The 17,111-nt window shown below is 40.8% G+C and overlaps 1 protein-coding gene across 3 annotated transcripts in view; it reads right to left on the bottom strand.

Annotated features, from left to right (window-relative positions):
* Window positions 1-17,111, bottom strand: part of RCL1 (RNA terminal phosphate cyclase like 1) — a 91,186-nt gene that overhangs the window by 56,505 nt on the left and 17,570 nt on the right. For all 3 annotated transcript variants that reach the window (XR_008389902.1, XM_053656164.1, XM_037143575.2), the window contains exons 2-5: window positions 13,960-14,031; window positions 11,346-11,521; window positions 6,270-6,344; window positions 3,844-3,968 (exon numbers count right to left, since the gene is read on the bottom strand). Coding sequence is in view for 2 of the 3 variants with exons in the window: in XM_053656164.1 (XP_053512139.1) it covers window positions 3,844-3,968; window positions 6,270-6,344; window positions 11,346-11,521; window positions 13,960-14,031 (448 nt within the window). In the remaining variant the exon portion in view is untranslated. The remainder of the gene's footprint in view (window positions 1-3,843; window positions 3,969-6,269; window positions 6,345-11,345; window positions 11,522-13,959; window positions 14,032-17,111) is intronic.

Here is a 17,111-nt window from a genome sequence, read left to right as displayed (position 1 = left end):
GAGAAAGAGCTAAGCGATGAGGAGCTAAGCAATGAGCTATCTGATGTGGAATTCAAAACACTGGTAATCAGGATGGTCACAGAACTGACTGAGCTTGGTCGAAAAATGAAAGAACAAATGAAGACTACCCAAAGTGAAATAAAGCAAAATATTCAGGAAACCAAGAGTGACAGAAGGAAACCAGGACTCAAATCAACAATTTGGAACAAAAGGAAGAAATTAAACATCCAACTGGAACAGAATGAAGAAAAGAATTCAAAAAAATGAAGAGACACTTAGGAACCTCTGGGACAACTTTAAACATTCCAATATCCGAACTATAGGGGTGCAAGAAGGAGAACAATAGCAAGAAACTGAAAACTTATTTGAACAAATAATGAAGGAAAACGTCCCCAGTTTGGAGAAGGAAATCTTCCCTAATCTGGCGAAGGAAACAGACTTCCAGGAAGTCCAGGAAACCCAGAGAGTCCCCCAAAAGTTGCACCCCAAAGAAGAACACACCAAGGCACATCATAATTAAGTTATTAAAGATTAAAGATAAGAAAAGAGCCCTGGCTGGTGTAGCTCAGTGGATTGAGCGCAGGCCTGCGAACCAGACAACTGCAGTACGATTCCCAGTCAGGGCACATGCCTGGGTTGTAGGCTGGTTCCCTGCAGGCCAGTTCCCAGCAGGGGACGCACAAAAGGCAACCATACATTGATGTTTCTCTCCTTCTCTTCTTCCCCTCCCCTCTAAAGATAAATAAATAAAATCTAAAAAAAAGATAAGAAAAGAATCTTAGAAGCAGCAAGAGAAAAGGAAAGGGTTACCTACAAAGGAGTGCCCATAAAGACTATCAGCTGATTTCTCAAGAGAAACCTTACAAGCCAGAAGGAGCTGGAAAGTAGTATTCATAGTCATGAAAAGCAAGGACCTGGTCCAAGATGACTCTATGCAGCAAAGCTTTCATTTAGAATGGAAGAGCATGTAAAGTGCTTCCCAAATAAGGTCAAGTTAAAGGAGTTCATCATCACCAAGCCCTTATTATATGTTAAAGCGACTTATCTAGGAAAAAGAAGATCAAAACTATGAACAGTAAAATGACGAGGAACTCACAACTATCAAGAACTGAACCTAAAAAAAAAAAAGAAAAGTAAACAAATACTAGGCAAACTAGAAAGGAACAGAATCAGAGAAATGGACATCACATGGAGGGTTTTCAGTGGGGAGAAGGAGGAGGGAGAATTGAAGGAAAGGTACAGGAAATAAGAAGCATAATTGGTACGCATAAAATAGACGGGGAGAGGTAAGAATGGTACAGGAAAAAAGAAGTCAAAGAACTTACATGTACAACCCATGAACATGAACTAGGGGGGTGGGGGCGGAATGCTGGAAGGTTGGGGTGTGCAGGGCAGAGGGGGTGTAAAGGGAAAAAACTGGGAAAACTGTAATAGCATAATCAATAAAATATACTTAAAAACATGGAAATGAAACAACACACTATTGAACAAACACTGTGTCGAAGAAGAAATCAAAAGGGAAATTAGAAAATATTTAAAGGCAAATGAAAATAAAAACACAACATACCAGAACGTATGCAGCAAATTCAGTATTAAGAGGGAAGTTGAGAGCGATAAATGTCTACATTCTTTCTACAAAAAGATCTCAAAAGGCCTAATGTTACACCCCGAAGGAAACAGAGTAAGAACAAACTAAACACAAAGTTAGTAGAAGGAAAGAAATAATAAAGATTAAACCAAAAATAAATGAAACAGAAAACAGAAGACTATAAAAACTGACATAACTGAGTTGGCTTCATAAAAAGACAAAAATCAACCAATCCTTAGTTAGACTGAGAGAAAAGACACAAATAAGTAAAACCAGGAAAGAGGAGATATTACAACTGATGCCACAGAGATCAAAACGGATCATAAGAGATTATTACAAATAATTTTACACCAACAAATTAAACAACCTAGAGAAATGAATAAATTCCTAGAAACGTAAAACCTACTTACTACCAATACCATTATGAATAGAGAGCTTGCACAGACCAAATAACATGCGCCAGATTGAAACAGTAATCAAAAACCTCCCGACAACAAAAAACTGCATGGGACCAGATGGCTTCACTGGCAAATTCCACCAAAGAGCTAACCTTAAACCTCCAAAAGCTGAAGAAAGCACTTCCTAACTCATTGTATGAGGCCAATATCAACCTAACACCAAAGCCAGACAAAATCATTTCAAGAAAAAATCTACAGGCCAATACCCCTGATGAATATGGATGTGACAATCCTCAACAAAATACTAGCAAACTAAATTCAATAGCAGAGTAAAAGGATCATATACCATGACAAGATGGGATTTATCTCTGGGACACAAGGTTGGTTCAACATGTGCAAATCAATCAATGTTATACACTACATTACACAATGAAGGCTAAAAATCACCATGATCATCTCAATAGATACAGAAAAAGCATCTGACAAAAGTCAACATTCTTTCATGATAAAAATTCTCAGCAAATTAGGTACAGAAGGAACTTACACCAATACAATAAAGATCATGCATGAAAAGCAACAGCTAACACCACATTTAGTGGTGAAAAACCTAAGGCTTTTCCTCTAAGAACTAAAACAAGGCAAGGATGCCCACCCTCACCACTTCTATTCAACAAAACAATTAGGAAAGAAAAGAGAAATTAAGAGGCATCAAAATTGAAAAGAAAGAAGTAAAACTGTTTGCGAATGACATACTTTTATACACAGAAAACCCTAAAGGCTCTAGCACACACAAAAACTACTAAATTCAATAAAGTTGCAGGATACAAAGTCAATACACAAAAACCAATTGTATTTCTATACACCGAGAACATAATGCCTATGGTTCGTGATACTGTATTGTGTGCTGCAGTACTTAAAAATTTGCTAAGGGGATAGATATCAAGCATTGTCAAAAATTAATTTAAAAAATTTTAAACAAAGAAAATGAGAGGAAATTTCTGGAAGCGATGGATATATTTATGACATTATTTTTCATGAATATACTCTTATTTCCAAAGTTTCGTCAAGTTGTATACATTAAACATGAAGTTTTTTGGATGTCACTCATGTTGTACTTCAATAAAGTAGTTTTTTAAAACTAAATGAAATGTATAAAATAATTATCCCTTAAGTACAGAGGAGCACTTAACAAACAGTAGATATTATTATTCCAGCCTTCCTACATCCTCCAGACAAAACTAACCTCTTTCTGTGCTTAGTTCCCCCAGCCCACTGCACATGTGTCTATATCATCTCACACATTACATCAGAACTATGTGCTTACATATGTTTCCTTCATCAGATGGTGAGCTCTTTGAGGGCGGGGCTGCAACTGCAGTGGTGGCCCCCAAACCAAAGCCCTCAGGAGAGGATCACATACATGGGAGCCATTTCAGTGTTAAGCAAAAAGGGAAAATGGTAAAGATTTAGATAGATAGATAGATAGATAGATAGATAGATAGATAGATAGATAGATAGATGATAGATAGATAGATAAAATAGACAGGAAGGGAGGGAGGGAGGGAGGAAGGGAGGGAGGGAGGGAGGGAGGGAGGGAGGAAGGAAGGAAGGAAGGAAGAAGGGAGGGTGGGAGGGAGGAGAGAAAGAAAATAAATGAATCAATCAATCTGGTCAAGGTGAGGCATATAATAAAGCATCATATCCCAGCCGACCATTAAAATTTCACTGTTAAGACTTTTCCATGATTGTTGTCTAAAATGCAAATAACCCTGGGAAGAAGTAAAGCTGTTATGAGTCACTCTTATCTTCATGAGGTAAGAAAAAAATAAGAAATCTGAACAAATGTAAAAAGGATACGCTATTCCTCTGATCCGTTTGATTTTTCCTGGATCTGTGAGCTGAATGGGCCTCAGGACCTTCCTTACAGGACATGAGAAAATCACTTCACCTCCTCCTCCAGGAGGCATTCCCCGTCGCACAATCTGCACAGATGGTGAGCAAGAAGAGGCAAGGATGCAACAGAAAGTACATGACCCAGACACCCAACCCAGTACGGTCTACACCAAGGGGCTCTCCCTTAGAAGGAACACAGCTCTTTCACATTTAACTTGGCAATCCTTTCAAGGTCAGCAGCACCTGATGTTAGCTCTAAGAGGACACATGATGAGCAAGGACACCCTACAGTGTGTCTCAGAAATAGCGGCACAGAGCCAGCATGTCCCAAAGTCAAGTGGGTCTTCATCCTTAAAATGAGGGACTGGCTTAGTTCATGCATTAATCCCATTTCTCAACTGTTTTCTCCTATGCAGTTAATTGATCTATTAGAACTCTAAATTACAGTCATACACTTTACATCATAATTATTACGTCTTAAACAGTATATAATTCTCCAAATGGTACTGCCCCATTTCACTGACAACGGTAATTCAGGAAGGTACCTTGGAAGTGGAGCTGGGTCATGCAGGACTTCTTTTCACTGGCAGGGTGCACTTACTGACAGACTTAAAGGCCTGTGGGTCCTAACTGCATGCCAGCTACTAAGTATTTCAGTTTGTAACCTGAAACACTGCCCCCTGACCAAGACTGTTATCCTGTCCTTAAAAGTCTGCCACTGACTTGGCCTCCTTATGAATGCAAAGTCTCTTCAGGCATCTGTTTCCAGAATAGGGAAGTTCAACCCACACTGAATATTTGTGCTGGCAAGTAATTTTCCTCCACAATCAGCTTATCCTGAGTGTCCCAAAATTCCTGAGCTCCCTTCACATCAGCACTCACGGACCCACCACTCACTTTCACACTATAATGAATAACCATTCTTGAATCATTTAAACCACCCAGAGTGAGCAATAAATTAACACTGTAATCGAGTCCAGCCCCTTCTTTCAACATCACAAACAAACTTTTTGCTTCGGCCATGACTGTCATAGTGCTGGGAGGGATAAACTACTGTGTCTGATCTATAATCTAGGTCATTAGAAGTCTCTCTGTGCCTGATACAGGCCCTTCTATAATTTTTGTTGGTTTCACTGCCTTTAAGCAGACCCTTTTAATAGCTTCCGTCACTTTGTTTTTGTTCTTCAAGACCTTAGCTATCTATGGTGAAATGGAACATGCCTGGTGGCAAGCAATAACCATCACTGGTTTTCTACCTGTGTAGTCCTTAACCACTTTTTAATTTGTTTCCCAGTCAACCACTCAACGTGGCCTCTTACTGGCAATATTAACAGTAGATTTTTGTTTGCTTAGGGGCCATGATGAGAAAAAAAGCCACAAGACTGAATCAAGCACAAAAGAAAATGAGACATGGTAAACATATATGAAGCTGCTGCCACTGTAACACAGCATGTTTTATAGCCAAGTTTTTTCCCAAGTAGAAAGAATACACTCTAAAATATGATAAATAACATACTCTAAGTACATAAACCAGTAACAGTCATTTATTACCAGTTATCAAGCAATACGTATTACACATAATCACGTTATGCTCTCACATGACTGGCAGTACAGTAGGTGTGTTTACACCAACCTCACCATAAATATGTGAGTCATGTTTTGCATTATGATATTATGACAGCTGTGTTACCAGGTGACAGGTATTTTTTAGCGCCATTACCTTATGGGGCCACCACTGTATATGTGGTCTGTCTTTGGCCGAAATGTCATTATGCAACGCATGACTCTATTAAAAATAAAGTCATTTGCTCCATAAAAAGCAGAGATGCTAAGCAGCTCATGACATCCTGTATTATCACACCAACTTGATATAATTCCTTTCAAGTGAAACAAATGGATGCTTATATTCCTTCTACTAGGTTTTGAAAATACTAAAAATTCTCAGGGGCATCCAAGTTGGAAGGCTCTGGACATAAATTATATCTAGATGATCCGGATTAGAGAGGCATTATGGCTAGAATCCTGGCTCCACTGCTTATCAGCTGAGGGACATAAATGGTGTAATGAAGAGTAAAGAATAAATGCATGTAGAATGTTTGCAACAGTGCCTTCCACAAAGGTAGAGCAATATAAATGTTGGCTACTATTGTCCTTACCAAAAGCCCCTTTCAGCTCAAAGAAATATTTGGTTCATGTCTTATGGGTCTTCTCATAAATGGTGACTTCTAATATCTGTTTGTCTATTTCTCTCTCTCTCTCTCTCTCACACACACACACACACACACACACACACACACACACACAGAGTCATGCAGCTCTTCCAATGAATTGGTAAGGAAATGGTTTACATGGATATACTTGTATACAGGTAACAATTCATAAATTCTTACCTTTAGCTCAAGTGATTCACCATCAATTCCAAACTGTTTCAGAAGAGGGAGGGCTGTTGCCCGAAGAACATCGACCTGTAGAATTGTTTCAGAATTTAAAAAAAAAGTTCCATTAAATTTTGAGCAAATGGGAAAGAGCTCATGAAGCAGGCCGAGGCATAGCAACGAGACAGCTGATGTGTACTCTGGCTTACAACTGAGGGCATGGAATGACTGCTCCCGAGTAAAACGGAGATTTTATAAGCCGCTGACTCCTCTGAGCCCCTTTCCTCACCTACGGCACGGAGACTTACACCTACCTTACAAAGGCATCACCATGAGCTCAAGCAAAAAGCATAAAAAACTGTCGGGCTCAAACAGAAAACAAATTGGGACCTCTGCTCATTCTTTTAGGTAAAAACACTTTGGAAAAAATATCAGATTTTTGTATTAATCTTTTCCCAACATGGTTGTTTAATCTTTAAAGCTTATGGAGGTCCAAAGGCAAAGGAAAAAAATATACGTGACAGCTACTTGATGCCTGCCACACAGGCAGTTAAAAGATGGCTGGTGGCTCTACAAGAAAGTGATGGCAGTAGGGGGCTTGAAGCAGGACAAACCCACAACTGCACAACTAATGGCAAGACGATGCCAAGTATTACTGCTATCTCCTCCCTATTCCAAACTCACAGGAGGCCCGGGGTCCTTTTCTTGTTCATTTGCGGAATCCTCAGAGTGTAAGGATGACATTCAAATCACGCTGACCTAACAAGCGAGTGAATGCTGCCTCAACTGCACCATGGGAAAGAAAATTACTTCCTTACTTGCTCCCAAAGGGCAAAGGGCCGTTCCCCAGCACTGTGGCTGACCCTAGCAAGAGGCAGTGGGAGCAGGCGGCACGAGCACGGGGTGCAGGGGAACGCGCTGGCCCTGACCCCGCCTCTGCCTCTACTGAGCAGCGTGGCCTCAGACAACAAGGTCCCAACTGTCTTGACTTTCCTTGACTCTAAGGTAAGGGTCTCAGACTGTCTGTCTCCAAGCTGCTACCACCCAACATGCCCGGATTGAACAGAATGATACTCCGATAAGGCTTTACAGCAGAGAATAGGCCCCAACTACATATTCTGCTATCAGAAAATGAACCTGAGGTAGAAATGACCTGTGAAGCCTAGGAACCTATTGAGAATGGATCAGGAGAGGCAGCAGCAGTTACTAGGAAAACTCATTGAAGATTAGCTAATTTCAAACTACATATTAAAGTTGAACATACCCAGATACTAAACACATGCACTTGGGATTGCCAGAACCAAGAAGAAGTCAGTCTAGGCTGGTATTTAGAGCAGCTGGGGAGATGGCCAAGCTAGATTCTGGAAAAACCAGGGGATACAGGATGTGGGTTACTCTTATCTACCTGACTCCCTGGAACTGGGTAGCCACCAGCTCCCCTGGGGACAAGAAAGGCGAGAAAACAGAACAGTCCTTCTGGCTCACCCTACCAATACCTGGAGTCATACAGCATAAAATCAAGATTTACTCTGAGGGTCAGCCAGAAGCCTGCGTATCACTTTAGGCACCGTCCCAACTCCTAAATCACCCTCCATCTGAGCTGAAGGGCAGGCAACTCGGTGTGGCGGGGCGAGGGCTGGAAGAGCACATGTGGGCGTGAGTCCCACTCTGCTTCTTACCAGCTGTGAGGCCAGACGCTTCCCTGTCTCCCCAGGGCCCTGGCTTCGTGCTGTGCAAAACAAGGGGCTGGACGGCACGTGTTCCTGTCTCCGCTGGCTCTGCACACTAGTTTGTGCTGAGTGGGGGTGGGCTGCAAGTTCTACTTATGGGAAACTGAGCGGTCACTCTGTAGTTAAGGAGAAAAAGCAAAAGTCTGACCCCAGGACAAAGGTGTCAGTCATCCCGACAAGTTCAGTTGATCAACCAACAGGCAGAAATGTCATCAGATCCATGCCAAGTAGAAGGGAAGAAACTGCTCTCAGTTATCTTGTCTCAAATAGTGACAAGAACACCCACCTCATGGTTTGTTCAAGAATTAAAAAAAGATAGATATATTTCATCTACTAGAACAGGGCCCAGCACACAGCAGACTTTATTGTACTTCATTCCCCTTCCAGGGTGGGAATGAAAAAGAATGGAATCTTCATTCACCACCTGGCCGGGGTGTTGGCACCAATGAATATTTACAGGGGGTTCTGGTGCCAAATCACTGAGATTCAAAGAAAACATCTTGCAACTTTGCTTCTCCTCAGAATTCCTCCTCATTGTCTATCCTTTTGCCTCTGAGGAGGGGGGAATATGTCCCTACCTTTAAAGCTTGTAGCACTCCAAAGCCAAAGAAAACCAAACACATTATTCAACAGCTGAGTCATAACCTTGCTGATGCCGCCCATCACACACAGGCAGTTAAAGGGGAGGTGGCTCAGCACAACAGTTCTGCTTTCAACGCCCACCCGCTCCCTATTCTGGACTTCTGCGGGAGTCACCCTCATCAAATCCCCCGACCTCCTCAATTCTTCCTTTTCCATTACAGCGTCTCCTGAGCCCACAACAGGTGTAAGTCTCTCCTCATCTAAAAAATATTTCTGACCTCAGCTCTTCAGGAATCACTATCTAACCTTCCGGATTGCCTAATTTGCCACAGTTCTCTTTCCTACTCATTCCCTTTTTTTTTTTTTTATTTAAAAAAAATAAAAAAGAATTTAAAAAAAAACTAAAAAAAAACTATAGGCTTTATTTTGTTTTTTTATTGTTGACAACCACCTGTGGATACCCTCCCAACCTACTAGGAACAGTACCAAAATTAAACACATCGCCCATCATCCAACCACAGTTTTCCTCTTCCCTGTGTGAAACTTTCTGATCTAGCCTTCTAGTCAACCAGGACAGTCCCTCCTAGTCCATCTCCAATCAGCTGTCAAATTATGAAGTTTCTCCTCCACACTGTCCTTTATATCTGTCTCTTCCTTTCTACTTTCATCTCCATTATGTTCAAACTAACTGGCAGCCCTCATCAATTCATTCTCCTCTCAGGCTCCAGAGTTCTTGTCCCCCCAATACCAGACTGATAGAAAACCCCCCTCAACCCTCAGTGCTTTACTGGTACCTCTATTAGAGCCCAGAGGTACTTGGCCTTGTAATCTCCCCAGATGTGTTCGCAATGCCCACCCATGAGACCGAGTTCCCTAAAGGAGAAACTCATCATATTCATCCTGGTGCAGAGAGTAAATGTGGACAGTAACCGATGGGGAAACCACATATTAAAAAGAAAGCTCAAAATGAAGGGACCACAAGCTGAAGAAGTTATCTTTGTTCCAAGATTAGGTATATTTATTTTATCCTGGGTTGGAGCCAAGTACTACCCAAGGTCATTTTAGTCTTGCATCTAGCTAAAGCAGAGAGCCCTGTAACATGTGAAAACAGATTTCTTTTACAATACTCTGCATAAAAGAGTTAAGTACAGATACTCTTTCTGGGGAATTCATCAACTAATCTTTGTTAATATATAAACTTTTTAAAATATTGCCAGTGTAACAGCCTTTAAGGTCACCAGCAATTATAGAAAGCGCACCAAACTGGGACACACGGTGCCAAAGCCTGCCGTGCACTTGGAGCCGTTCCCGCTGCTCAGGGCGCCTGCCCTCCATCTACACACGCAAAGGCCTCCTCCCAAGTACACTTTTAACTCAAGGGCTACTTCCTACGGTTTTCCAGAATAATGTAGGAAAAAAGCAACCCTTTGAAATTAGTTAAAAATTCTAAACAGTTTATTCAATGTTTCTTTACGGTTAAGAATTTCAGATCATACAATGTACTCAGATTCTAGGAAAAGAGTTTATGTACCTGAATTCCCAAGAACTGGGAAATAAGTCTTTCACTGCCTGATAACACATTAACTAGGTTTATGCGCTAATCAGTGCATTGGTGAGTACCAGCACTGTCCACTTTGCGGCTCAATGAACCACCTAACTGGTCTTCCCTGGTTAGAAAAGTTACACACGTCACACTCTGCTTTAGAAGCCACCCCTTTATTGTTTGCTTGTCTGTTTTCAGAATTTTTTGTAAATTTAAAAAATTTTTTCAACTATGGTTTACATTCAACAGTATTTTATATTAGTTTCAGCTGCATGGCATAGCGGTTAGACAATCATATACTCTACAAAGGGTCCCCCCTGGTATCTCCAGCACCCATCTGGCGTTGTACACAGTTATTACGATGTTGCTGCCCCTTCATGAGTCTCAGTTCCCTGTCGGCAGAGGTGAACATATGTGTTCTCAGTCAGGGCTTCACATCATGGCCCTAGGAATTAAGATCCCTTCTCTGACAGCAGAGCATCCAAAGGTGAGGATCCTTCCCTCCATGAGAGGGTCTAAGGAAAGCCTGGACAGGACTATTCCAATCTCTCTCTCTCTCTCTCTCTCTCTCTCACACACACACACACACACACACACAACCCATCCTACACTGGCACTAAGACAGTGAAAATTCCACCTGCGTATTAAACTATCCTCCCCTACATGCAGGAGAATTAGCCTGTTAATAAGAAGACTGCTGGTGCCCACAAACTATCAAAGTTCCATACACTGTCCCTGTCCCTATGCCTTTGTTCTAAATCTGCAAGTTCTTCCCAGATGAAGAACACCCTAAAATTTATGACTGAAGCCCAAAGAAGTCAAGATTATGCTGCAGCAGTACCAAGAGGACAGTATTTTTTGTCTAAAATTTCAGTCTACTTTCCAGCCTCTGCTATCACATGCCCTCCCAAAATTCCCTCTCTCGCACACTTCAGCCAACCAGCCGTATTTCTTATCAACCATGACGAGCCTGCGAGTATCTGTTCGGCAGGTTCTTAGACATGACAATGAAAGGCACCTAGATGAAGGGTAACAATCGCCACTGAATTTTACTGATTATGAATCTTGGTCCACCCGTGTCCTGGAGTGATTAACCTCTAAACCTCAAGGTAAGTAACAACAACAAAAATACACTCAACAATGAACCAGTGCTTTATCAGGGACTTGTTTCTCAAAAGTTGGGTTGTAACAAGAGACAAGACAAAAATCACACCATGGTTTGGCCCCTCTACTCACCGAAGGGTCCACCTGGTCATTGGTCACTCCTCGCAGAACTATTCTTAACGGGCTCTTCATAAACGGAGCCAGGCAAAGAAGACTCTCGAGGTAATAGCCAATGCTGCGAAGGACACTGCAGTCGTGTTCCAGGGATCCACCGTACAGGAGGCCAGGCTGATAGTACAGGGTTGTTCCTTACACAAGAGCAGAGAGCCACATTCAGCACACAAAAGTAGTTTCACAAAAGAAACAAAGAGGCCCTCACTGGGCAGCTCAGTTGAGCTGGTTGGAGCTTTGTCCCAATGAGCCAAGATTTCGGGTTCAGTCCCATCATGGCACATACAGGAGTCATCCGATGAACGTAGAAATGAGTAGAACAACAAACTGATGAGCTCCCCCTGCCACACACATTCCTCCCTTTCTCTAAAAATCAATAAATAAAAAAATTAAAAGTTAAAACAAAAAGCAACAAAGGCAGTGAGTCCCAAGGGGAAAGTCTGACACAGGTATCCAGGAGATTTCAAATGCTATTCCTACGAGCCCACACTTCAATCCAAAAGCTGACTCATTGCTGTTAAGCCCCTGTAATAATAATAAACTGTGAGTTTAATTTAATAAACAATAATAAATTAAGCCCTTCCCTAAACCATCCGAAAGGCCAAAGTCATGGCAGGGCACAGAGGAAAAAATCCAAATATGCATCTTAGTCTCCCAACAGCACATTCCCAGCCTGCGCTCGAGAAGGACGTTACAGTGATGCTCTGGAGTCTTCACACCAGTGATCAGCTTCTCCTGAGCCCCTGAAATAAGGGGGCAGTAAGGGGGCAAAGAGTGCATACCCCACACTCACCAAACAAGATACATAGAAAAAGCAGGTACGTCATGGCAATTCCATTAATAGTGCCTATTTTAATAGTAACAAATGAAAATATCTAAATTTACTTAACAGTTTTATTAGAAAGTCTGTATTATCTTAATTCATTTCTCCATATATTCCTATCATCCAAAAAGTTTCTTACTAGATTAAGATATTAGAGAAAAACCAAAGTAACATACTCTAAGAGTATTGGGGGTACAAATGGGTGAACAAACTCTTTTTGCTGTTCAAATGTTTTACAATGTCTTCTGGCACAATTTATCAATAGACAAATTTAGCAACAGAGGAATAAAATATGTTCAGCCACTCAAAAGGAAAGCAGCTTTTGGGAGTTTCACAGAATAAATTTAGGTTTTATTATACTATATTAAAAACCAAAATCACAATAATCACAATCAGAATCAATCAAAATCAGAATCATATCCCCCTATACTTCTCAAAGGGAAAGATTTTATAGATTCTACATTAGTTATTCTAAATACTATGAATGAGTCACAAAATCAATCTTTTAGGTCAAAAGTCAAAAAAGAAAAAAAGCTACATAACCACTAAACGCCACAAATGTGTTTATGCCTGCAAATCAACCAAATGAAAAACGGACCAGATCACCAGAATGAAAAACTCCACTCTGGGGTGGTGTTGGGACGGGGGAGATAGGAGGCAGAAGCAGGATTGTGTAATTCCCAACCTAAGCTGCAGATGTGACTAGACAGGAACAGAATTACCTGCCCTCTGAATCACCATGATAATGTGCTAAAAAACATCTCCAGCAATTTCAAAGTAAACAAGCCAAGGAAGTCTAATGGAATCAGCTTGCAAAGGGCATCTGAAGCTTCATGCCTAAAAGCTGTTCTCCAAATGCAACTACAGATGAACAACTTCAGTGTGGTGTCAGGCCACTTATGAAGCCAAGCTTGTCTTCTTTCTAAAAAGAGTCAACATATGTGAAAGTCCATCCAGAGTTTCTTTTGTTGCACATACACAAAAAGGTACAGAGTCATGGAGCTTGTCAAAAGATGTTTGTGTGGTCTCCCCCCTATACAATGTAGATAAAAGAGTTTCTAATGGCAAACAAACAAAAAACTAGAAACAACATGAATATTTATCAGTAGGGAGCAATTAAATAAATTACTATGCACCCATACTATATTAGGCCTATGGAAATCATTGAGATTAACCTGCAACATTTGTGCTAGTGAAAAAAAAAAAAAAAAGCTGGCTGCACAGCACACGGCAAGCACAGCCCTGTCAAGGGTGTAAGAAATACCCGTGCAAGCAAATGCGAGCACAGCTGCACCCAGGGAGAGAGCACACAGGAAACAGGTGAAGGGACTTTTATCGTTTTTGCACACATTTACTGAACCTTATTTTTAAAGACAAAATAAAAAAATAAAATTCAGTACATACAACTACCTCATAGAGTTTGCTGTAGGATTTTGTTGTGACAAGATAAGGAAATGCACTGTGAAAAGTTGTACATAAATGTTAGGTAGTAAATATTTTTACTGTTAAAAGAAGAGGGCATGCCTGTTTGTTGATCTGAAATTTTCATTCTTCTTACTTCCTTAAATCAAGTGTATGCCCCTTAAAATGGCAGAGTTTGTGTGTATCTCCAAACAACTGTATTACAAACAGGAAACTGGACTTTTTCCATCTGAATACAATATTTATACTATCAAAAGGAGTGAGAAGCATAAGAATGTTTAAGTAGTGCAAGTGTAGATGCTTTCTGGAATGGGAAGAAAAAAAGCTTACCTGTTTGGTTTATTTCAATTCGAGAACCATTTGTTATTTTGTCCAACAGCCTTATGAAGCTGGCTTCAAAATCTGTGGGCAAAAGAGAAAACAGATTAGCCTCATGTTAGGTCACCATGGCCAGACACCATGGCCCATTCAGGTACTGCCATGGAGGGCAGGTAACTTCTTGCATCACAGCTGGTTTTTCTCAGGATCTGGGTGGGTTCACTGGTTGAGGAACCTGAAGCAGCTAAAAAGCACTGACTAACATATATGCTTAGTATAACTGTTATAAACAGTTCAGCTTTCATATGCCACAAAAAATAGAAACTCTACCAGCAACCTAATGGAATATTAATTTTAGCAACATTATCAACCATTAAGACCTGTTCTTCTGACCTCAAGGAGCACATGCCAAATAAGAGAGGAATAATAAAAAGTAGGTAAGAGTTTTAAAGTCAAATTCTTACTTGCTACAGAATATCTGAGAGGGCAGGTTAATTCGAGGGCTACCCCTTCAGTCTGGGATGGTATGAGGTCAGTGTCTCTTCTGTCCAACAGTGTCCCTTCTCCCTTCCTCTACCATCTTATTGATTGACCTAGAGCTACCTAACCAGTTCAGTTTTTTATTTCATTATAAAACTGCTTGATGTACAGTACTACTGCCAACCCTTTTTTAAATTTGAGAACTATTTTTTTTAATGCATGCGAAAAGACTGGAAGGAAAAAACATCAAATGTTAATAAATGACAGGACTTCAAACAAATTTAATTTTCTTGTTTAAATTTTAATATTCAAATTTGCTTCAATTCACTTCAAGAACAAACTGTTATCTAAAATATAAAAGCTGGCCACGCTGACCAGTGTGGCTCAGTTGGTTGGGCACAGTCCTGAAAACCAAAAGGTCGCTCGCTGGTCAATTCTGTCAGGGCACATGCCTCGATGCTGGCCTTGCAAGGGGCAACTGATTGATGTTTCTTCTCTCCTTTTTTCCTTCCCTCCCCATCTCTAAAAATAAATAAAAATTTAGAAAATCTTTATAAAAGCTGGTCATTTTTTTAAAAAGGCTGGTAGAAGAGCAGGAACTGACTTTCAAACTGAAATATGGGAGGAGGCAGAGTGAAGATTCAAAAAAATACAAGGTCCACCCAGAAGGTATCCAGACATGTATTATGAAAACTAGAGACATTTACCGAAGAAGATACCAGATACAAGAAACAATGTACATAGGACAATGACCTCGGTCCCCTTCAAAGTAGGCACCTTGGGACCTCACACAGTTCTCCCAATCACCATCTGCTACCCTGTTGTATTTTCCTGAATCTAATAAAAGGTCTAAAATCTCTTCCCTTTCAAAGGTGATTTTGGTTTTGGGAAAAGCCAGAAGTCTTCGCTGATTGCAGCCTGCACACATTTAACATTCTCAGGTGTTCTGCTCATTGCAGGCCTTCCAAAATGTGTACCAGAACGTGGACCACTTTGAAAGATTCTCCATCACCTTTGAAGCATTTGTGCCACTTTCATTTGCACTGCACTCACTGCATCACCCCCAGAAGCCTTCTGAATCATCCCAATAGTTTCCATGGAAGAATGTTCAAGCTTCATGCAAAATTCGATGCACACTCGTGGTTCTACTTGCTCAGTCACTGTGAATGTGCCGGCCACACAGTACCCATACTCGGTGAATGATGTCTACCACGCCCCATTGACTAGTATAGTGGAGTCGTCACTGTTCACTTATGCTCATTCTAGTCCACTCTCCTTGGCTGCCAGGTTATATCCATGTCGTGCAAACTGTTCTCATTATACTAACAATGCCTGGACTTTTTCCTGACAGACCTCAAATATGTCCTGTGGCCTTTCTGAGCTGATCTTATACACACACACACACATACTTTAGCTTCAACCTCCTGCCCATGAACAAGACCAGGAAGTCCAACTCTTCTGCACTGAAGGCATTGTGACTGCCTGGCATCTTTTACAGTTCCCACTCCCGTAATAACCTAGCAGATTTGCAAGCACAGACTCCAGCAGCCACCTGAACTAATTCTAACAGGTCAGAAGATCAACTAAGCAATTCCCATCCACCTGTTCTATTACTTACAATGTCCCATAATTCCTGTCATAGTATATTCTGTACAAAACCCACTGAGCTAAAAAGTCAGAGAAACTCCAATTTGTCCTGAGACAAGTAATAAAGGCTAATAACAAGTGTTTATTAATGCTTACTTTACAGCCACACATTCTCTCATTTGATCCTCAAAAACCCAAGTTGGAAGTGCCCTTACCATTTTATAAAAGGCTTAAGCTCAAGAATACCTACTCACTTCTGACTGGCAAGTGGCAGGCCAGGAATTGAGCAAAGTTCACACTCTTGAGCACACACACCATGACTCTAGTTTGCCTAACTCTGATCAATCCCTCAAAGCCAATCTTTTCCTCTAGAAAATCACAGCACCTTCTCAACTGCAAGCAGTGACCTATTAAAGGATCCTGCAGGCAACTCAGCAGGACAGATGCCTTTCAAAAATGAATCACCATTTATTTTTAATGAAATTAGAACAGAATAAATGATATCAGAATAATTATTTATATATAGTAAAGGTACTGTCTGTGAAACTTTAACGCGAATACATATTTTTATGTGTATTAGGTTGTGGTGTAAGTAGCATCACAGATTTTGTAAGCAACTCAACTATAAACTTAACTAGAAATTACTTCTATGGTCTTTTTATATAGAATAATTCTATCTTTTTTTAAAAAATCACACATGATCTATATACCATAGAAAAACCTTTGATTTACTCAAGCTTCCAAGGTCCCTTAAGGAGACAACAGGATTTATGAATAAAGCCCTGAATAAAACTCCATAGCTTTTACAAATTAAGAAAGAAAAAAAGCATGGCTTTAGGCAAAAATTCTCTCTCTCTCTCTCTCCCTTCCCCCCCTTTCTTTCTTTTTTTGCAATCCACAGGGAATGGGCATATAAAGAGAGCTCCAGGCAGGACTATGCCCTGGTCACAGCAAATAAGTGCTTAGGAAGCAGTGCTTCAGAGAACCAAACACAAAGCTAGTTCCAGAATCTAGCAACAGTGAAGATATAGCTCCATCACCTGGTACAAAAAAGATCTCAAGTTCACCTAATAATACTAAGACTGAGTCCCCAGCGC

Source organism: Artibeus jamaicensis, unplaced genomic scaffold, assembly GCF_021234435.1.
Source record: "Artibeus jamaicensis isolate MK-2021 breed Jamaican fruit bat unplaced genomic scaffold, CSHL_Jam_final scaffold_1964, whole genome shotgun sequence".
In the NCBI taxonomy this organism is placed as follows: Eukaryota; Metazoa; Chordata; class Mammalia; order Chiroptera; family Phyllostomidae; genus Artibeus; species Artibeus jamaicensis.
The sequence above is the reverse complement of the archived record's forward strand: the minus strand, read 5'-3'. Positions and strand labels throughout refer to the sequence as shown.